This window comes from Thamnophis elegans, chromosome 7, assembly GCF_009769535.1.
Source record: "Thamnophis elegans isolate rThaEle1 chromosome 7, rThaEle1.pri, whole genome shotgun sequence".
Classification (NCBI taxonomy): Eukaryota; Metazoa; Chordata; class Lepidosauria; order Squamata; family Colubridae; genus Thamnophis; species Thamnophis elegans.
Genome location: NC_045547.1, coordinates 44298963 through 44323032, shown reverse-complemented (window position 1 = coordinate 44323032; position 24070 = coordinate 44298963). Strand labels below are relative to the sequence as shown.

General features: G+C 33.7%; 1 protein-coding gene across 4 annotated transcripts in view; it reads left to right on the top strand.

Moving 5' to 3' along the window:
- NAV3 (neuron navigator 3) overlaps positions 1 to 24070 on the top strand; it is a 165884-nt gene that overhangs the window by 32312 nt on the left and 109502 nt on the right. For all 4 annotated transcript variants that reach the window (XM_032222049.1, XM_032222050.1, XM_032222048.1 and 1 more), the window contains 4 exons: positions 6590 to 6658; positions 9887 to 10026; positions 15224 to 16241; positions 22177 to 22292. In XM_032222049.1, coding sequence (XP_032077940.1) covers positions 6590 to 6658; positions 9887 to 10026; positions 15224 to 16241; positions 22177 to 22292 — 1343 coding nt within the window. The remainder of the gene's footprint in view (positions 1 to 6589; positions 6659 to 9886; positions 10027 to 15223; positions 16242 to 22176; positions 22293 to 24070) is intronic.

Genomic DNA, 24070 nt, shown 5'->3' with positions numbered 1-24070 from the left:
CTTTCTATGATCCTGGATGTTAAAAGAGAAAAGGTCAATTCATTGTTTCTGTAAAGTTAAAATCAGTAACTACCTCCCCCCAGTGTATCTTTTACTGATATCTGTGATGAAGTTAAATTTTTCATTGCATTAAGAAAGTTGAAGAATAATGAACAACATGCATTCTTAAAATGACAAATGAAACATTCAATTCAGACATCATCACTTAATACAAGAATCTACCAGTTGTGCCAATACTGACCAAAATGTCTTAAGAATTATAATTCACAAAAGTATGTATAACTAAAGCCTTCCTACTCTTGGAGCTTGAATTTTACCAGCTGAGGGCTTTGTATGACAACAATAATCTTCATTGTGCCTGAGCAGACATTCTCAAAATACATCAAGGAGTCAGACAGTATTTTAAATATACCAGATTGATACCCACTGCAATCATGATATGTCCAGCTGTCCATCTCATGATGAGAAAATTTTGCATAAAATTAAAAAACACAACAATAGCAAGCTTATTTGTAACTGTATTTCTTGACAGCTTCTCTTTCTATCTTATCTGAAGGCTTCTTAGACTATTCCCCTAAGCTGCTGTTCCTTATGGGTGTATCGTCTCCCACAAATGCCATTACTTCACAGCTGTATAAAACTGTGAAACTACAGTATGTAATTGTTATATGTATATATAACAAGGATATGTATACTGGTGCAAACATATTGTAAATAAAATGCTTTCATATAAACAGCTTAACACCTTAATTGCAGAAGATTCATAAAGTAAGACCTCCCACAAATGATTGTTTATCCAAGGAAATGTAAAATACAAATTTGACCACAGAGGTATCATATTTGAAAATGGAAAGCACAGTGGTTTCGAATCCTGGCAGTCATAATTCTAAGAGACCTCAAAGACATCAAAATAAGAATCATAACTAGCCAGCTGCTTTGTTGGCAGGATCAATAATATTCAATCTATGCAACAGAGATAAAAACAGAGATAAATATATAGAGACTGATATATAAATAAAAGCTCTCTTACTATGTGATGACTTTCCAACTACCCACATACTGAAAGAAAAACACACACTTATGGGTTAGACAGAAACTGATTAGAGAGCTGTCAGCAAAATCCTAAAATATAGATACTAACATTTTGACCTGTAGACATAGTGGTAACAACTTGAGATTCATATGGATCTGATTAATTCATTAGTTTAGTATGTATTTTTTTAAATATGCAGTGCATTTAGTTTGTGAAACTAGAAGTCATTTTTTTCAATGTAGTTGATACATGAATACTAAAATCCACTGGATCAGCAGCTTTGTGAAGTTTGTCATGTTAACAGCTAGCAAGTTTAATAAATGAAGTAGTCATGAAATGGAAACAATCTTGAAAATATTTTATATGTATTATGCTTTGACTGCCAAATACCATGTGTTCAGCCATACTAGTAGGGCGAGAATAATGTCATAAATTAAGTCTAGCATTTCATTACAATGTGAGCAACAGTGGTGGGTGTTGTTATTGTTTTTACAACATTCTTGCCTCAAAATCAAGCAATTGTTTCGCTCTGCCTACACCCCTGGTTTAAAAGTTTGAGGGTAGAATGAAAAGTAAGGCCTCCAATGTATAAATTGCCAACAGATGGCAGTACTGATGTGCTAAAAACTCTGTCATGGTATTAATCTTTTTTTCTCCAGGTCAACTGGCAAGGATGTTTCTGTGAGAAAAAAGTTGTCTTGTTATTATTTATGAAATGAAAACCTACATGACCACTTGTCAATTCACTTTAACCAGCATATTGTAATTGCATTTTAAAAAGCTGAAATAGTCTTTCCAATTCAAATCCAACATCAGATACAAATTGTGTATGACACTGGCTATGTTGACATGAATAATGTGTGATACTGAGTTAAAAAAAATGAAAAGTTGATGAACGGGCCCTCTGCCTCTCTCCTCCCAATCTTGCCCTGCCAGGTTCTGGCAGGACTTGGGCTTGCTCCCCACTCACATGTCACCCATTGCACACTTACTTTTTCAAGACCTCTACAAGCCATGTTAGGGAAGGAGGGCAAGCTAATCATCACCGGGCTATGTGGCTGCTTCCTGGAAGTGGCCATCAGTGGTGCACTCACAATTTCTTGCCGAAATGGTGGCTACTTTCAGGAGGCTGCTGTAGGGACCAGGATGAACTGTTTCATGCTCTTTCCCTAATGTGATCTGTGCAGTTTCTGATTTAAAATTATGATTTTCAGTAACATTCTGCCAATGAATTTCTTTTCCATTTCTCTTTAAGTATTTCTCTTTAAGTTTCAAGGATGTTTAATTATTATAAGGATCTTTATATCAGTCTTTTAATCTTTTTCTTACCTCTACAAATACATCAAACACAACACATATTAGTACTATTATAAATAAATAGGAATTACAATACTGGGTTACAGATTGAAATCCTTATTAAATATTATTTTGTTTATTTTCCATCTCCATTTTCTTTGGGACCCGAGAAAGCATCTCCAGTCAACACTTCTAGGCTAATTAAGATAGATTAAAATCCTCTGCTTTCTAGGTAATTTTCTTATGTTTCCAGTATTTTCCTAAATAGATTTAGGAAAATTCACTGAATGTTGTAAAACATCCATATAGAGAAAGGTGCATGCTGAAGTGAGTGTAATACCTCAAACTACATCCCCCACATCCTTTGTGGCCATTGTAGGTCTCCTACAAGAGTGACACTGTCACTCTTTTATTGCAACTCTGATAAAATAAAGTATTACTTCTGTATGTAATTCTGAGAAATATGGTTTTCATTGGGGTTTTTTTTCTCCATGGTAATCTTAATAACTAAACACAAACATTGATGACTAAAATTTACAGGAAAATTTGTTTTATTATTCTACCTACCAGAAATTTGTAAGATTATTAGATTATTTCTAGTGTTTATCTGTCATATATTACATGAATGGGATTACAAGGTTGATACGTTTTAAAGAAACAAAACCTGAATTCCATGAACTTAGGCCACTCAACATGAAATCAATTTATTAGATGCTTTCAAAGAAACTATTGTGCCATACCCAAATTAGGGAATTATCTTTATTTAATTTCTTCTGTAAGTAGTCATAAATGACATATCATTAACAGTAAATAAAATATTCAAATACTCATAAAACTAGAATTAATGAGGCAACTACTTAAGGAAATTAGGAACATTTTGCTAGCCTCAAGGATATTAAATAAAAAACATACATTTATTTACAATTAATTTAACTTTTTAAACAAGCCCTCTATGCTTTAATTATTTAGAAAAAATAATACTGGGTTAGGTATTATATTCAGAAGCTCTGTAAAATAAAACAGGCAGCAGTTTAAAATAGTTAAAATTACACACTGCATACTTAATAGTATTTAGTCACAGTATTAAGTTTAAGTTAAGTTTATGCAGGAATCAAATAAGTCTTTTGCTCTATTGTTGAAAATCCTGTGTAGATGAAGAAAAGGAAATTAGTTTTCCTCTCCATTCATGTACCTTGGCTTTTGGCTTAAGAGTAATTAAAGATGAACTGAGCAATTAGTCCCTATTTTACAACAATGTGTAATACCTTTCAACTTCACCCATCTGCAAATTTGCAAAGTATATCTGATAGATTAGATAGATAGATAGATAGATAGATAGATAGACAAACAGATAGACAGACATGTATATGTATGTATATATCTATATCTATCTATCATCTATCTATCTATCTATCTATCTATCTATCTATCTATCTATCTATCTACCTACCTACCTACCTACCTACCTACCTACCTACCTACCTACCTACCTACCTACCTATCTATCTATCTATCTATCTATCTATCTAATCTATCATCTATCTGAAGGTAGGAGCTTTTGGAAAAGCCAGTTGCTGGTAAAATTGTGTCTGTGGGCAGGAAGGATGAATCTGGTAGTAGATAGATGAAAGAGTAGTAGTGATAACTTAGAGAACATAAGTTCATGTGCCTACAGTGTACTGCTCATAAGAGAACCTAAAAACTTACATGATGCTATTCTATCCTAGGAACTGAAATAACATTCATCTTTTAACTTGCTTGTACTTCTGCATATGGAAGGAAGGCCATTTTAGCTTTTGGGCAGTAGGAAACATGAATATGAAAATATGAAAGAAAAGAAATAGTCTGAGGCAAAGTGAAAATATTTTTCTTTGTCATTCCTCAGGAAGTATGCTTCTTAAGTTATAGGATCCCTTAAATTAAAATCCCAAATAGGTAAGGCTTCCTACCAAATCTGATATTAAGGTTCTACAGATATGGAACAACTCAGAATGTTAAAAACAATCAGTCCTAGAGAGAGAAAGTAAGTCTTCAAACTTTTAGTGACGTTAAATACCCTTAGATTATTAAAATGAGTCTTGAGACTCATTAACTTTCGAAGTTAAATTAAAATATTAAGATATACCCATACCTTAATTCTTTCTATGTGTAGGTCTATCTTTATTACCTATGAAGCTATAAATATGATTTCATTGAATAATTTGAAAAGAGAGATTACAGACAGACAGACAGACAGACAGATAGATAGATAGATAGATAGATAGATAGATAATTACAAATAATAAAATAACATTTTTGTTTTTACATTGAGGAAGCTATCTACCCTTTTAGCTTACTAGCCTATGAAATTAGCACTGCATGCTGTTTCAATCTAATTAAGCAATTTATTTAGTGCATTAACCTAGTCTAAAAATAATTTGTAGTGTTTACAATCAATATTTTCTTTCCTTATGGTGTTTGTTTCCTGAGTTTCAGGTTGAAAATAGATTATTTTATTGCAAAATAAGCTGTACCTCAACCACCCTCAACACAGTTATTTTAGTCCCCTTCTCCAATGAAAAGCAATCCCCTTGCTGCTTAGCTTTAATTCCATATGGAAGCATTTTCTGTTCCCAAAAGAATATAGAAAACCATCCCTTACCTCTTAACACTGAAATTAAATGTCAGTTTTTGCTGATGTGAAATATGATCACATAAAAGTGACTGATTTATATAAATTGTTTCTCATGGAACAGGTTTTTGTGGTTTGCCTTGTTTTTGATTAAGTTACTGTCAAGTAAATAAGCAAATTAATGCTGAATCAAGCTGTCTTGCCATTCTCTTTTTGCTTTCTGTGTTCTTCACTCTTGTTTCCTACTGTAGCACTGTTACTTTGGAAAAAATACCAAAGTTTAAATAGTTCTTTAGCCACGTCCTTTGAGTTTTTTATGACACTTTCCAAGTTTTTGCCTTTTTGTTTAATGCTAAATATCTAGACTATAGCTCTGCTTTGTTTGCTATTTCTAATAGAAACAGAATTTGCCAATCCTAGGCATTAAGTCAAAGCAATCTGGATAAAGCTCAGCTCGGCAGAATTTTTCTGATTTTCACTTCAGTCCTTGCCTGCCTGCCTGTTCCTTCTGTATATCTCAGCAAAATTTCAATCAGCTCTCTAATGGTTTTTTTAAAAAAAAATTTTTAGAAGAGTGAAATTTTCAGCTTGAGGCTTTTTTAAAAAAACCAGCATTCTGACACAGTGTGATTAAAAAAGAAATTGACCAAAGAATGAATTATCTATTAATATCACATCCTTGGTTGTTTAATATATCAAACAAAGTCATGTCACTTGTCATTTTCATCACTTTTCAATTAGCTTTGTAACATTCTTGTCAATGCTAGTCCAGCACCTGTTTTCATCTTTAACATTCTATTTCACTGTTTACCAGCATGAGATGTGCTTATAATACATAATGATCAATTCCTTGACTAAGGATATTTCCACAGCAGTAAGAGTTGGATTATTTTGGATGACTGGTTTATTTTATAACAGTATGATCACTTAGGCAGTGGGACCAAATGCTTAGAAAGGTGGTGAATGTACTCAAAGTTAGTTTGCTCAGTGTGCTATAATGGAGTTTGGATAGCCTTCTGATGCTTTAAGTTGGATTCCTACATTGAGCACAGAATGGATTTGATAGTCTAAATAGCTTCTTCTGACTCAATGAATGTATTAAATTGTTGGAAAATGATCTGCAGAGTATGATAATGAAGATTCATAGCTCTACCTGCTTCTGGGCGAAGTCATACTGATTCTTTGCCATTTCTAAAATATGCACAGTTTTTAGCCTTAAAATGCTCTATAACATTCTCAATGATCTGAAAGTCATGGTCTATTGGTGCTCTTGAATGAGTATCTTTTAAAATATTTTAATCTTCACTTTATATAAACAATAGAGTGCTACACTGAAGGGTCCTTTGACCATAAAAGCAGGTAGAGAATTCAGCAGTGATTTAAAAGTGTTTCAGAAGTGTTTTAAAGCAATTACAATATTTGAGAGGATGTTTCTCTATAAGCTAAAGTAGTACAAAGAACGGCTCATTACATCGTAATGTGTATTTTAGAAACTCTGTCTATTAACATTACATTTGATTCTTTAATTTGCTTTCTAGTCATGTTCTATCCATGTTCTGCATTAACTCATCAGTTGGTGGTAAGTTTGTGCTTTTTATGCATATTCAACAACATTCTTTAATTCAATTTCTCTGTTTCTTCTCATGCAGTCTGACAGCCAGATATACAACTCAGTCTAATCACAGTGGAATTGCAACCAGTCAAAAAAAGCTTTCTAGGTCAGTTAACATCTCTAATTTATTGCTTGCTAGTGATGCTTAATAGAGTCACTGTCCACTGGCATTTTTATTCTCTAACCCACAATAGATATTAAGGTAGTTCATTATAATATTTCAGGTGTAGGTTTTACAGGATGTTCTGTTGGTTAGTGGAAAACTGACCATGTCTACAGTAAAGAATCTACAGAAGGATACTAGAGATATCCTTATGATGCAGCTTAGCAATGTAACATAAATATTTCAAAGGACTTGTTCTGTGTCTATTGGCAATTTAGATTCAAAAGCTCTGAATTCAATTTAAATTGAAGGTTGAATTTGTTTAACCTAAGACGCCTTGGTCTTTATGTTCTTCAGAAATGTTGAATCACTGCAGTATGAGCATTAGCTGGGAATAATAGCAATTTAGACTAGAACCAATTTTCCAGATAGAGAATAAGCTCCTCTCATTGAAAGGTGTCCAAGTGCAAATTGTATAGCCACGTGTCTAGGACGCGATACTTTAATTCCATGTACCAAACAAGTTTTAGATTTTGCATCCTAACTGCCTACATCCAAGTCTAGGATTTAGAATTTTAAATTGTACTCTAGCACCTTTGGAGGGAAAACAGTTGGGAAAAGGCTTGAAATATATATATAGTTTAGCTGTGCTTCAGAACCTTGTTTGCAACTGATGGTTGCTTGTTAGTCTCATTTCTAGGCTTGTCTATTCTGGTCACAGTGGTTGGATTTTCATATTTTCACATGGCATTAATTCAGATAATTGTTTTTTCTTTTACCTTGATTTGTTGAATAAACTATGTATGTTCAATTTTGCACCTATACCAAGCCAAAATGCTAGGTTCATACATTATAACCACTAAAAAATAGATTTAGTTGACTACTAGAGTTCTCATCCAGCTCAACACCACCCCCCCCCCCATTTTTTTCATTTATCGGCCTAGCCTGAAAGAAGAGAAACTGAATTGTGTACTAGTACTTTATTCTGGAATACTACAAAAGAAACCAGCCCTGTGTAAAATAGAACAGTCTGTGGGCTTGTAAATAGAAATGCACAACTGTCTTCTAAATTTGTTTTCCATTATCATTTTTCACATAAAGGAAGATTAGAAAAGACTCTGGCCTTGCACTAAAGCATTAGAAAAGACTCTGGCCTTGCACTAAAGCACACATTCTACAAGTAAAACAGATTGAGATCCTGAAGTGTCCAAGCTGGAATAGGAAATACTCTTTGATTCTAGAATCCCTGTCAATCTGTGTAGATAGGGTACTTATGTTGTATATTAAAAGTGTACTTGAATAAAAACAATTTGTGCTTTTCCAGTGCATATCAAAGACACTTAAAAAGGTTTTAATAAAATGAAGTATTTAGAGGCAAGCATAATTTCTGTGAAAGAGGCTAGAAGCAAAACATATTTTCAGTGGAAATTGTACAGCTCTGAATAGCCTGAATGTCATTATATAACCCTGTCACTCTGCCAAGTTTTGTAGCTTTCTTACTTAGAATCACTACTTTCAGTTCATTTATTTCCTAAAGGAAGACACCTGGTTCCTCCTTTTGTGTTCAGTCTGTGTTGATTATGTGTATTCCTTGAAAAACAGTTCATTACTGGCTATCAGTTGGGTAGTCCATGAATAAGTCATTCTGTCCGAGTTGCTAAGATAACACGAAATGAGTTATACCAGAGTGCAGTTGTTGGGCACCTGTGGTCGTAGGTTTTCAGTCTCATTTCTTACGGACTCTCTTGTCTCATTCACAATTTGTTCTGTCTGGAAATTAACAGTTGTTGTTTGTCCAACAGTATAAATTTATAAGGGTGTTTTGTAAACTTCTAATCAAAAGTATGTTTTTTTGTAAATTATTGTTGCTTTAAACTTTGCATTTCCTTACTTGCTTAAAATGATTCTATGGGTGGAATATCCATAAATGGACTTAATATATTTATTTATTCAATTTATATATTGTGAATATTTTATATATTTTATATATTTTATATTTCACATGGATTTTAACATAGTGAAATATAATTAACTTTGTAGTTGGATGTTTTGTAAAATTACTGTATCTAAAAAAAATCTAGAAAAGAAACAATCTGCTCTTCTTGTCGCATACATAAAAATAACTCAGGGTGACTGTCAGAGCATATCCTCCTGAAAGCTAAACACTGAGACATAAAACTTCAGTTTATATCATAGTAATCAAATATGAAATGGAAATATTAATAAGCAGTTGCAAATTCAAGACTGTGTTTTTATAATGTATAATTTCTATGTAGAAAAATGTCAGGGTTTTCGGAAGGGGATATAATTAAAAGGCAGACAGGGTGAAATATTAAAGTATGTTTTTTTTTTTCTATTTATGCTGTGCTATCTTTCAGTTATTGCTAATGGTGATAGGGTTTTTTATTTTGTTTTTTAACAAAAGTATCTGACTTCAATATTAGTAAAATTCCATCGATGCTGCAAAATCTCTACATTTACAGGTATGTCTATGGACATAATTTGAAGTTGTCTAAAAAAATTTATCACTAAACCAGGCCATGCTATACATTATACATAGCATAAGGTGAGTTTGTAGACAGTGGCATTTTTATTAAGTTTACTAACCAGGAAGTTTCAGATGGTGGCAGCAAACACCAACAAATGCAATATTTGACTGGAACTGTGGTGAATGGTTCATTTTAATACAGCAATTTTTATTTCCAGACAAAAGCTTCTCAACCACAGAAATCAGTAATCTCATCATCAAATAAAACAGGATAAAGAACACAGGGTATTATGGTGCCTTAAACCTTACATATTTATTATTTATCAATGCCACAAGTATCTTTGTTGTTTTTGCCATCGTAGCTACCCTGCTGTCATACATGTATTTATATAAGAAAAGAGTTTACACAGTCTATTCCTCAAATAAACGCTCCACTAAGATAGACTTTTATTCTTTTAGAAAAAAATTGGAAAAAATTGAATTGCATATGAAGCATCCAGGGACTCATTTGTGCACTGTGAATGGAAAATGCAAAGGGTCCTTGTGTGTTTGTGATCCTATACAACATCTATCCTCGATTTGTGCCTTTTGAAACTGATAACTCCATGGCAGTGGCTAACTAACCTTGAAGCACATGAAAGTTTGTTGTTGTTAATGAGGTCTATGAATTTATTTATAAATTCCATGTTACCTTTCACATGTTTGCAACTGCAACACATTTATTTCTGACTGTACTGTTCTAGGCTTCCTGGGCCTTCAAGGGTGCCAGCTGCAGGCAGCAGTACCAAAGTCCAGGGAGCTTCCAATTTAAATCGAAGAAGTCAGAGCTTTAATAGCATTGACAAAAACAAACCTCCACAATATGCAAATGGAAATGAAAAAGGTGAGTGCTTAATAGACATTGTCTTACTGAACCAGAAGCCGAAGTAGATGACTCCACAATTCCTGACATTGCCCTGGTCCTGAGCTTTGTAGAACTTTAAATTAGCATACATAAAGCCACCTGGGCTGTTTCAAATAAAGTAACCAGAAAACTCATTTTTTGAAATTAGGACCCAGAGTCATCATAAGATGTTGAAGTAATGTCTCAATTCTATCTGAAGAAAACTGCATCATAAGGGCACAGAATTTTTATTCTGGTTGTCCGATATCAGTACTGTATATATGGAAATATTCTTCAGAATTAGATATTAGACATCAAAATTGGATAGGATCATGAGTTTTTAACAGTTATATGGTATTGTATTAATATATTATTTATTCACATATTCAAAGTGAGATATTTAGGAAAGACATACCTTTTTTTAATTCTAAAAGCAGTGTGTATAACATTACATTCAAGATGTTATTCTTGATCTTAACCAAAAGTCAAAAAGTGATTATTCAAGAATATAAAGTAACATCCATAGATTTCAAGGTTATCTTCAATATTTTTGATGTTGAGAAGCAACCTTACCTGAATAAATATAACATGCCCTCAGTTTATGGCAATGGTAAATCAGAGTCAAAACTTGATTGTTTATGAGTCTAAATAAATGCTTCTTAACTTGTCAATCAAGCAACCATTTTTCATGAAAATATCCTATTTATCCTATATAAAATAATATTTTTTGTGAAAATATCCTGTTTAAAAATGAGAAATATATTGCTATGCTATGCTATGCTATGCTATGCTATGCTATGCTATGCTATGCTATGCTATGCTATAGTGTGTGTGTGTGTGTGTGTGTGCAGAAATCAATGGGAAAACATTCGCTGATATGCAAATACTGATACATATTACCTTCTGGTAAATTCTATATCTTTCACACAATTACTTATAGAATTATATTAATAAAAGTATGTTAATTAATAATCTTAATTTTCAAGTTAAAGGAACATAAATTTTAAGCATACATTTTTAAAACAGCGTATACTGTGCTTACCACAAGGTGGGAGTAGATGTCTTCAAATAATAGCATTATCTGGGAGAATTCTTCTTGGCTGGAAAATAACTATTATTGTTTCACAATTGTCATTTGCTTGGAAGGTATGCATTTTTGCAGATGGGTTTTCTAATATATATATACATACATATACATATACATATACATATACATATACATATACATATACATATACATATACATATACATATACATATACATATACATATACATATACATATACATATACATATACATATACATATACATATACATATACATATACATATACATATATATATATATATATATATATATATATATATATATATATACTTAAAGTCACAACCCCTGGTATGCCCAAGTATGGGAGGAAGGTCACACTTCCACTCTCTGTCATTAGGCTCGTCACAAGAGACCATCCAGACAGAAACCCAATATTTTTTACTGTTGCCTTTTTTTGTTACATTTGTTATATTTATGCTGATAAATAAATAAAGGGAGACTAGTATAGATCTATTTGAAGCTATTTAGCTCTCATCAGCTAGCCATACCCAAGTTTGGGAGACCATCCAGACAGAAACCCAATATTTTTTACTGTTGCCTTTTTTTGTTACATTTGTTATATTTATGCTGATAAATAAATAAAGGGAGACTAGTATAGATCTATTTCAAGCTATCAAGCTATCAAGCTATCAGGTCTCTTGTGACGAGCCTAATGACAGAGAGTGGAAGTGTGACCTTCCTCCCATACTTGGGCATACCAGGGGTTGTGACTTTAAGTATATACCTCCCACCCTGGCTGGCTGATAAGGAGTCGTTCTCTGTAGCTCAAATGGTTAACTCCCTGCCTGGGAGGCAATGGAGCACAGGTTCGATTCCCAAACTTGGGTATGGCTAGCTGATGAGAGCTAAATAGCTTGAAATAGATCTATACTAGTCTCCCTTTATTTATTTATCAGCATAAATATAACAAATATATATATATATATATATATATATATATATATATATATATATATATATATATATATATATATATATATATATTGTGTGTGTGTGTGTGTGTGTGTGAGTGTGTGTATCCTGCAATATATATATATATATGTATGTATGTATGTATGTATGTATGTATGTATGTATGTATGTATTGTTGTAGTCCAGTCTTTTCCCGTGTAAGATTGAGATTGTCTTAGCATCTCAATTTTACATGGGAAAATACCCAAATACAACAAGACCAGCATATCTACACCCGTGAAAATCTACAAAAACAAATATATATATGTGTACATACATACACATACACATACACATATACACACACATATATATGACTTGTTTGTTAAATCTACTTACATGTCCCTAATAGGAAATAAGAAATATTTTAAATATTTAGATTGCCAACTAAAACTCCATCAGTTGGAGTATTTTAAAATATTTTTGTCTTCATTTGTATTTTAATCAGTTAATCAGTTTATAGTTTAAAATGAATCAAGAACAACATAATGATCAGAAGAAAATTAATTTAAACAATTGTCCATAATTGATTATTTATTTGTTTTTGTGTCTTTAACAAAATCCTAAAAATAATTATATTATTTGAACATTTTATGAGTGTTGTTTTTTATATCATTTGTGATGAATGCAGCTTAACTTTATAGCAACAGATTTTTTTAATGACTATTAGCATTAGGAAAAATCAGTCTCATCATAGCAAGTCTCTCCTATATTGCAGAGATAGATTTGCAGTAGTTTCCCAAACCATTTGCAGGAGGGAAGACTAGCTCTGTTGTGAAATTCAATTACAGCAACAAATCAGAGGAATTTTGAGTGTGTTTCATCAGCAAATCTAACCTTATTGGGCTTTGACAAAGTACACTTGATACTGAAATCAACCAGAAACTTGATTTGGAATTTTAAAGGATTTTGAATCTTGACCTAGGAATGGAAATTAGTTCTTGAAGCTAGAACTAATTGTCATAAAATATGGTTATGTGAATAATAACACATAAATAAAAATAAATATCAAATATACCTGTCAGCATCACTTCATTCAGTAATCAGGAAAGAAAACCACTGGACTCCATTTGTATTGAAATCAAGTGTACTTTTACTAATTATAAATGAACAGTTGCAAAGCTAAGCTGAGTCTGGTTAATTAGGCGTGAAAGCTAATAATATAATGTATAATTCATTCCCCTCCCCTTGGCATCCCTGTGCACAGTCCAATCATATATCCCCCAAATGTCAGGTGTGAGATAACTTCGAAAGGCATCACCAGGATGGAATGCTGGACTGTTGGCCTTGGCGGGAAACACTCCTCCTCCACCTGTGCAGTAAGGTGGTCAGTTCAGCATCTAGAAACTTCCTCCAGCACATCAATGATTCCCCTCCCAAATCCCATGCCCCCCCTCCCCGTTTCAATGGCAGCCGAAGCAGTAGCAAAGCAGAGGCTGACAATACCATTATAAATTTATTCACAACAAAAAGGGTTTTTTATCTAATTTTTTTTACTACTAGTTAAATAGTTAAAGTAATATACAGGTAGTTCTCATTTAGTGGCCACAATTGGAACCAGCAAGTCAGTTATTATATGAAGCAGTCACTACATGAAATTGTGGCTGTTCTTGTGAACTTACTTCCACTTTCCTTTGCTTTAAAGACCTGCAAAGGTCATAAATGCAAGAACTGTATGCAAAGTTATCGCTTTATCATTATTGTAACTGCAAATGGTCACTATACAAACCACTCACTAAATGACGACTACATGTAGAAGACCAAATAATATATTAAGTATAATGTGTAGCTCAGTCTCCATTCAGCATTACTTTGTTATATTGAACATGACATATTCGAGTCGCATTTGCCATTTTGTTTGGAAATTGCAGTAATTGAAATCTCACCTATCTGGAGAATGTCAAATTGGAAAAGGCTGCTGGATAGAACTTTCCAAGATCTCAGCTTCTGATTCAGATAGTGTAAATTGAAATTAAAACTTTCTGAATGCAATCATGTGCTTTTCTATTCTGATCTAAGTCATTGGCACAAATCCTTGTACTGAATATTGTAACACTTTCCTGGCAAATAATGACCATGTACCACATAAACTGAATGTGTGGAGATGCAGAACAAATCAAATTCCAGGTAATATCATAATTTCCATTATTTCCTCTTCTGAATAAATGTTAATTTCATTTTTAAAATTATACATGTCAAATGAACATGTTATATATTCATGAGCATTATGTTATTCCTTCTACTACTGGGAATGGAATTGGATTAGCAGTAAAGAACAATATATATTAAAAATACATTAACAATGTACATTAACAATATATATTAAAATACATTAAAACTGTAAAATATACACACTCCAAGCCCCTCAAACAACACATATTATGGTGACTAAAAATGATTGGTTTTTAAGTAACAAACTAAACCATGCTCATACAGAAACATATTGCACAATCTTTAAATTTAATTGAGAAATAGTAAATTCAAAATCTGAACTTGACCAAATTGTTTTTAAAATGCCTTTTTTAATGGTAATTGTTTTTGCTGTTATTTTTAGTTCTGGCCATCTCTTGTCAGATTGCTTTAATCATCTTTATATTAAACTGTTTCTGGCTTTGACTGCTGATGCAGTTTGATGGAAAATTTCTACAGTGTCCTTTACAACAGTTTCCCAAATTTGGCAACTGATTGTTCATTAAGAGTACTATAGCAACATCAGTGTGTCTGATTTGGTAAACATAGGAGTGCAGGTAGATACGGCTAGTATCAGCAAAAGACCCTCTTGCTTCTCACATCCTATATGAGATGGCAACTTACAATATTAATTCTATAGATTTGTATGAATTTGGCACTAACTTTTATGATTTTAGTTATCAAAAGGACCTCTGAAATACTACTATTGTTTCAGTTATCCAGTTATTTACTTGCATGGGCAGGTTTTGTTACTAGCACACTGAGTATGCTTGTTTAGTGCAAAACAATTTTGCACTTCTAGTTTTTCTTGTCCATGTGGATCATAGAACGAACGGTGTAATTACACGTGTTTATTTTTAAAACACATAATTGCCACTTTACTCTCCATTTATATTAGAAGTCATTAGACAACTCTATAAATTGTATTTTCTCTCTCTTACCAACTAGAATCACCCAAAGGTCCTCACCCATCTGCAGGTATAAATGGAAATGTACAGCATCCCACCACCACTGGGCAGCAGCTGGTCTCTGCCATCTCCTCTCCAAGTGCCAGCAAGCCTTGGCGCAGCAAATCAATGAATGTGAAACACAGTGCCACCTCTACCATGCTGTCTGTGAAGCAGCAGAGCCCTGCAACCTCACCTACACCACCTGCAGACAGGCTTAAACCACCTCTTTCTGAAGCTCCCAAAACACCATCCTCTGGACAGAAATCTATGTTAGAGAAATTCAAACTGGTTAACACTCGGACTGTTTTACGGCCTCCTTTGTCATCATCAAATTCAGGCCCAGCTGACAGTGGAAAAGATGACGAAGCTTTTTTAGAGTGTGGCGAAGTGGATGGCTTCAGTGGTGGGCTCAGTACTGCTGGATCTACCACCAACAGCCCCAAAATATCCCCTAAATTAACTCCTCCGAAAGCTGGAAGCAAAAATATCAGCAATAAAAAGTCTTTGCTGCAGCCAAAGGATAAAGAAGAAAAGAGCAAAGATAAAAATAAAGTTTGCACTGAAAAGGTGATAAAGGATGAAAAGGAACAGATGCCCGAGACACCCGCCAAAAAGACCTCAAAAATTGCAAGCTTGATTCCCAAGGGGAGCAAAGCAACTTCAGCCAAGAAAGAAATTTTAATTCCTTCATCTAGTGGTATACCAAAACCTGGTTCAAAAGTACCTACATCGAAGCAGAGTAGTTCAGTAGTATCTTCAGGAAGTAAAGAGGCAGAAAAACTGAGGAATACAAAAGGAAACCACCCCCCATCTACGGCAAAATCCCAAGGGAATGAGAAAAGCTATGTTCCTTCCAGTCTCTCAGCTTCTGAAGGAAAGGAGGCCAGTACACCATTTTCTTCTCCTTCAATGGCTTCAGCCAGTGGGCAAGTCCCGGGAAGTGGTGTTGTCCAACTTCCTCAGCAGCAACAATACAGCCATCCAAATACAGCTACTGTAGCACCATTTATTTATAGGTAAGTTGGGTTTACTCACACTTTACATTTTGAAGAAGATATTGGATAACCATTTGTCTGAAGTGGTGTAGGGTTTCCTGCCTAAGCAGGGGTTTGGACTCTGTTATTCTGTTTTCTGTCTTTTTGTTAATCATTCTATCAGTCTTTAATGCTAGATGATAGATAGACAGATAGACAGATAGACAGATAGACAGATAGACAGATAGACAGATAGACAGATAGACAGATAGACAGATAGACAGATAGACAGATAGACAGATAGACAGATAGACAGATAGACAGATAGACAGATAGACAGCAATAGCACTTAGACTTATATACCACTTCATAGTGTTTTACAGCTCTCTCTAAGCTGTTTACTCAGTCAGCCTATTGCCCCCAACAATCTGGGTCCTCATTTTACCCACCTTGGAAGGATAGAAGACTGAGTCAACCTTGAGCCGGTGAGATTTGAACTGCTGAACTGCAGCGAGCAGTCAACTGAAGTATCCTGCAGTACTGCACTCTAACCGCTGTGCCACCTCAGCTCTTTATAATACATACATACATACTTGAAATAGTGGAAAAATGTAAAATGGAACAGGTGGAGACATCTTCCTAAGCAATTTAATCAGCACAATGGACTTGACGTTTGTGTTGCTGGGTTTGTTTTTCCTGCTGGAATATTTATCAAATATGTTTATGAAAAGGCTGTCACTCCTCCCCCATCTCAACAATATTAAGAATAGTGTTGTATTATTTCCAATATCAGATATATTACTTGTACTGATTTCACCTTAATTATTATTTATGATTTTATAGTAACCAAACCTTACAGTTTACTAAATTATTTTAGCGTTTTGCCTGCTTGTGGACTCTATGCAATAGTTAGCCTCATTCTGTAACATCAATAGTGGAATTAAAAATGATATATAACTTTCTGGATAAACTTGGAGGATGTGTCTTTTAGCGGGAACCTTCTGTATTATTGAAGGCCAGTGTTGGCTTGATTTACTTTGGTTTTGGTTAGAGACTTCCATCAATTTTGCAAACAATAATTCAATAATTGACATTTTCCCCCTAAGATTTGTTTTTGCTGTCATGACAGAAAGTAACAATAGATCTACGTATGTAGCAAAAAATGAAAAAGAATAAGAATAAACAACATATTCAATTTTTAAAAATCTTATAAATATGTATTTACATTTCACATGCTTTCTAAAATTGTATATTGTAAAACTCTATTTTAACTGACAATTTGCCTGTTAATATAGAATATCCATTAAACAGAAAATATATCACTATAGCAATTTACGTCATTTGAAATAATGATATCAATTATGTCATTTTCATGTTACGTTAATGCTGTAAATTGGCCAAATATCAATCAACTATAAGAGATTGAAGTTCCTTGTTTATTATGGAGTATATTCTAACATCTTCCTGAAAAGAGGAAGAAGCTGTATATAATTAAAGTCTATTTAGATTCCTGTTCTGTTCTTGTAATGCCGATTAGATGACTACAGTAGAACCTCTTGTCACGAACGCTTCTGACCATGACTAAATCGGGTTCTGACCAAAAAATTCACATTTTTTTTTCATGGCCAATTTTGTCTTCCACGCCATTTTTTGTAAGCACCAAATTTCCAAAATTAGGTTTAGGTCATGACCAAATCAGGTTGCGACCAATGTTATGGAACAAATTATGGCCGTGACCAGATATTCTACTGTATAGGAAATATGTCAATGGAGTTTCATTACATTGTATTCTCTGCATTATGTTCCCCAATAAGCCAAAGACAATGATTTTTAATCTGTAACTATCATGACCAGCATCCATTCAGCCTTGAGAAAACAAATCTTAAAAAAGACCTAGGCATTCTCTAACATCATTTAGATATAATTAAAACTGTATTTAAATTATTGCATTTGGATTTATGCTTCCCATGTAAGTATGGAGGAACAACCCCTGTCAGGATTTTTATAATTATCTCAGAATTTAAATAAATAGCATATTTGTCACCAAGAATTAAAATCACAGGCTTTTTTTTTTTCAAATTAAAGTTGGGTCACAGATTTTGACATAATTAGCAATTGTTTCATTAAGATGAAAAATAGCAGGGAAGTCTCATGTTTTCTTTTAGGCTATGAAAAATGTGAGCACTTGCATTCTGCTGTCATTTTTCTTGCCATGAATTTTTCTCCTAAGGAAATGCTCTAGTACTGGGCTTCATTTTTTAATTAGAAGAAACTCAAGAAGTAGATGAGTAATTTGGAAAACAATTTCCCTATATTTTTCCAGTAATTTTTTTTTTTTGGCTAATACTGGATTTTGAGTTTTTCCCAGGTTATGGCTATTGAAGTTACTTCATCATACCAATTTTATGTCCTATAACTCAATTTTTCCTTTGTGTGCTAAAATAACATTATGCTAATATAGGTGTTCAAGCTGTGAAAATACTATTCCAGACCCATGACATTCTTCTAAGGTGTTTCTAGGTTCTAACACTATTTTCACATATAAGGCTGAAAATTATTTTTGAGTTTCTAAACTGTTAATTTATTAGAACGAGTGATCATTGATAATTCATGTATTTGTACTTCAAAGAAGTAAGCAGTCTGATATAGTTTTACTGACTGAATTATCTGAAAATTCATTTAAGAAGCCACCTTATTTAAGTATATATGTCAGCTGCTTGCATATGTCAATTAAAGAACTAGAGAGATTATTGATAGTAACCAGAATTCTTGGAATAAATTGTTACTGACTATGTTACTTAGGCATGTGAGTGGTACAAAGTCATTTCATCCATAGGTGGAAGGCCCACAGTTCTATAAAGTTGTTGCTTTTTCCAGTAAATTGGAAAAAAAGTTGGATTTTTCTCCTTTGATATTTTTCCTGTGTTCTAGATTGAATTTGAAATGGAAAGAAATGTCTATTCATTAAAGGACACAGTTTGATTTTATAGATATTTATGTGGTCAGATTTATGCACATGGATCGGATTGGTGTAGCCAATGAAAAAAACATATGTGCTATTTAAGTGAAATGTTGCACACTGAACTCAGAAATCGGTTCATATCGCTCAATTGTCAATGCAAGAACTGAAAAGAGGGAAGCGAGCTATGCTGTTTTGATTGATATTTAATCATCTATTTTTTCCGACATAAATCTACTTTATCTCCTTTCAAGACCCACTATAACTTCTGTGACTTTTGATATATAGTTGACACACAAGCTCTGTAATTCTGAGCCTTCAGCAAGCTGTTCTATACCTAAAATGGCAAATTAGAGGAACCAGCATGATAGTAAATTTAACAGTTTGTGTCACTTGCAGTCATTGCTGCGAAATTAAAGTGGCAACATGCCAAACTCTGCCCTCAAAGCTCAGCAAAACAGGCTAAATTATTTCCCTAGATATATTTTTGGTTAAAAATATTTATCTCAAATTGTATATGTTGTAAATATGTACAGATTTAACATATAGTAAATGGAAACACAAATTTTAAAAAAACAAGAAAATAATCAAGGAATGCTTTTCTTCCTAAATTCCCCGTCCTATCTTCTTAACTCATCTGTAAGTAGCTGATTTCACTTCCAATTTTCCTAATATTCTTTATTGTTATATTATGTAAACTATGTTTTTATAGTTATGTACATTCGTGAATACTAAAAAATACCTACCCAATCTTATCGAAGCTTTGAAATCCCAGAAAGCTGCAACACATGTTAACAACAAGGCTTTTGGAATATGAGAGCAATTGGTAAGATGTATTTGTGAGAAAGATTGTTCAAAGAATAATGGATTTTCAGAATAGAAGTATAAAGCCAGGTTCTTGCTCAATCAGTGTAGATTCATTTAGCAATAATAATTTTTAAGTTATGGAGGTAAATTGGGGGACAGACTACAGAAGATGTCCTCGGAATATAATATGTCAAAGTAGTAACCATAGATAAAAGGATCAATGAGAATTTTGATTTGATGGAAAATAAGTTAAAAAAGAAAATGAGAAAAGTAAAATAGAGGCAATATCTTGGGTTGTGGTGTAACCAGAATTGTGTAGACACTCATAAAAAAATCATGATATATTTTTTTCTACCAACTCAAGAAAGTTTGTGGTTAGTCATTCATTGGGAAATATAGATGAGTTTTAATGTTCAGATTTGTAACACTTAATTGGGATGCAACATTATAAAGAATAGACAATAATAACATTTAAAACTTAGCTGAACCTACAAATCTGTTAAATGAAGACATCCTTGCACAATAATATTTACTCGTACTTCAGAAGGGAAAGCAGAAGGGGGGGAAAACAGCTTTGAATATATTGTTCCAAATTCACCCAAATGTGATTTATTCCAATTGCTTAAGTTAATAAGTTATAAATGAACTTGTGGTTTTTTTAAAAAAAATCACTGGGTTCCTAGTTAAGGACTTACCAGAAAATGACATTTATTCATTTATGACAGGATGTGTAAAAGATGCGCAAAACAAATAATTTGAGGCTGTTAGCCAAGCTCATGCTTAGAGCATGATGCGAACCTTAATGTTACATCTGAACCACAAGTTTTGCTTCAGATACTGCCTGATATAATACAGGCAGATTCTAAAACTAAACATGAGAGAAAATATCTGCCTGCATATTTTCTTGGAGGCTTAAAGAATAACTCAAGGATATTATATTCTACAAGCTTCTGTTTATGATGCCATTTTATTTTTTAAAAAATATTAGCATGTATATTTCTCAGAACTATGTTTTCCCATCCTTTGCAGACAGTTTTTGAAAAAGAAAAAGAATAGATAGGCAACTTAGAAGTCATAAATATAGCAGAACTGACAGGTTGTTATTTTGCAAAACACATGTTTTTAACAAAGCTTTCCAAGGTGCCCTCTAGTTGGTTGGATGTTATCTTTTTAAATTGGAGACTGTAAATAGTGAAATTTCTTTTTTTGAAAATAAACAGACTTCATGTGAACAGAGGTAAAATTTGTTTTGTGAATAAAATGATCAGAAAAACTAAATTCAAATTAATTGGAATTAATATTATAAATAATGCCCAAGGAGAATGGAGGAAAAATATTCTTGTTCTCATAATTTTAACTTATTCTGGGTTATTGGATAGTGTTGTCATGGGGCAATTGATACAGTTTAGCAGAGTTGTGAATCTGGGATCACAGTATTTATTGTTTAAAGATTTAATTCATACTTTCAATTTTTTAGAGGAAATTATAATCATTATATGGTTATAATTAGCTATCTAATAAAATTATTCTAATGACCTTACTAGCATTAAAATACACATTTGTGTAATATTATCTAAAGGCAATCTTACTGGTTAGTATAATCATATATAATAGGTGTAATGAAAATGTGTTCAGTGGTGATAAGCTTCAAAAGCATCTTTCACAAGAAGTGTCTTCTTTAGACATACTAAATTACACTTCCCATCAACTGCAACTCTTGATTTTTTTTTCTACCATTGATAGCAGTCTACTAACCAACATATCTTATTTCTTATTTGCAATATAGGTCTCATTTCACTATTAGTCTTAACTAGCAACATATTGCTGTTTTCCTGTTTGGTATTATTTTAAGTAATATAATTCCTATAATCAATCATTTGGAACACATGCATGCCTATTTGTGGTTAAGCGACTTGATTTACTTATTTTCGTCTGTCTTATTTCCTATCTTGAAATGAAAGATGTTAGAAACATTTTGTCTTTGACACCTTGACTGAATTAATCTAACCAAATACATCTTAGTGGTATATTGTCTCTATTTACACCATATGAATACAATATTCTATCTCATGATTAAGCGTTTAGCACTTTATCTTCTAGATCCTTACAAAGAAGTGCTAATGATATTTCTATTTTTGACTACATATACTGAATTATAAGTCATCACTGTTACGATTTTATAGATGTTACCTTCCATCTCTTTAATTCCAGAACTCATTCGGAAAATGATAGTTCTTCTATCCCATCTTCTGACTCTTGTATCAGTCCTACAAAATTGGATTTGGCATACAGTAAAACTGCCAAGCAATGTCTAGAGGAAATATCTGGTGAGTAATATATAATCATTGCTTAATAGTGATATATTTCTGAATTATTATGGCCATACTTAAATAGAAAAACTACATGGAAATAATAAAATATAAAATGAATACAATGTACTGGTAGTACTCCACTTACAATCACAATTGAGCCTAACATTTATGTTGCTAAGTGAGACATTTGTTAAATGAGTTTTCCCCTGTTTTATGACTTTTATTGCTATAGTTCTTAAGTGAATCATTGCAGGTATTAAATTAGTAACATTGTTACCAAGTGAATCTGGTTTCCCCATTGACGTTGCTTGTCAGAAGGTTGCAAAAGCTTATCACATGATTCTGGGATACTGCAACTGTCATAAACATGGACCAGTTGCCAACCATCTGAGCTTTGATCAAGTGACTTCTTTGACCCCTCTTTCAAGCCAGCGGTCTTCTCTGTCCAAAATGTGGACTTTGCTGGTTTGAAAGAGGGGTCAAAGAGGATATTTATGTCAAAATTGAACAGCCCTCTCTCAATAGGGGGGGGGATGTGACATCATCTATCTCCAATCTATAACGCAGTCCTTTCAACAGTTCCAAAAAGGTTCCACACCAATTTGCATCACTCAGGTGACCCCGATGACACAGATAAATCTCCAAGTGACCTTCATGCATCACTAAAAGAATGCAAATGTCCAGCTGTCTGTAAGGAGTATAAATCCTTCCATTATCCACCATCCTGTCAGAGCTGATGAAGCTTCTTGGATGAGAAGCAAAATATCTTCAAAGGAAAACCAGAAAATCCAGTTGCCTCTTGAAAAAGCACCTTTGGGACAACAATGACCTGGATGTCTAAGAATATCCATAGGCATTTTTCACAGTTAGATGTTTGAAACAATTACATTAATATAATTACTTTTCAACTTTATAGTAATATATAGGATTAAAAATTCTCATAATTTCGCAAATTGTTTTTTCTTTTTCATTTTAACCCATGTTTCCCTAAAAATAAGATCCAATCTTATTTTTTGGGGGAGGGGGAGGTAATCTGAAATAAGCACTAGGACTTATTTTGGGGGATGTCTTATTTCTTTTGAGTGCCACTGCCACACGATGGGAGGGTGAAGCTACCCCATGCACCCTGCACTGGATTACTTCAGGGCCCCCACAGCCAGGCCATCCATGCCCTGATACCTACCTCGCCTCATGGCCATGGCACCAGCACGTCACATGGCATCCTACTCTGTTGTGAGTGTGAGCAAGCAGAAGTGGGCCAGCAGCTATATGGACTCCTGCTGGATGGGGCTGTCGGAGCTACCATCATAAGGCAGTTGTTGGGGCATGGATGGCCTAAATGCAGAGGTAATCTGGTGTGGCGTGCATGGGGCAGCTTGATCTCACTGCCACACCTCAGGGCCTTGGCAGCAGCATGTAATTTGGGTTCCTGCTACGATGGAGCATTGGTGCTGGAAAAAGAAGTGGGCTGGTGGTCACGTGGGCTCCTGCACATGTTTGCTGGTGCTGCCATCATGAGTTCTTGGGGCATGGATGGCCTGGCTGCGGGGGCCCTCAGATAAACTGATGTGTACACAGGGCAGCTCCACACCTCACCTCGTGTTGGCATCACCAGCAACCAGACAGAATGGGCGAGTGGCTGGTTGTGCAGGCACTTAAGTAGGGCTTATTTTTCGGGGGGAGGTCTTATTTTGAGCTCATGCACAGAAAACATGCTAGAGGTTATTTTTGGGATAATCTTATTTTGGGTAAAACACAGTACAAATTATCTCCACTTCCTGGGACATTCATGT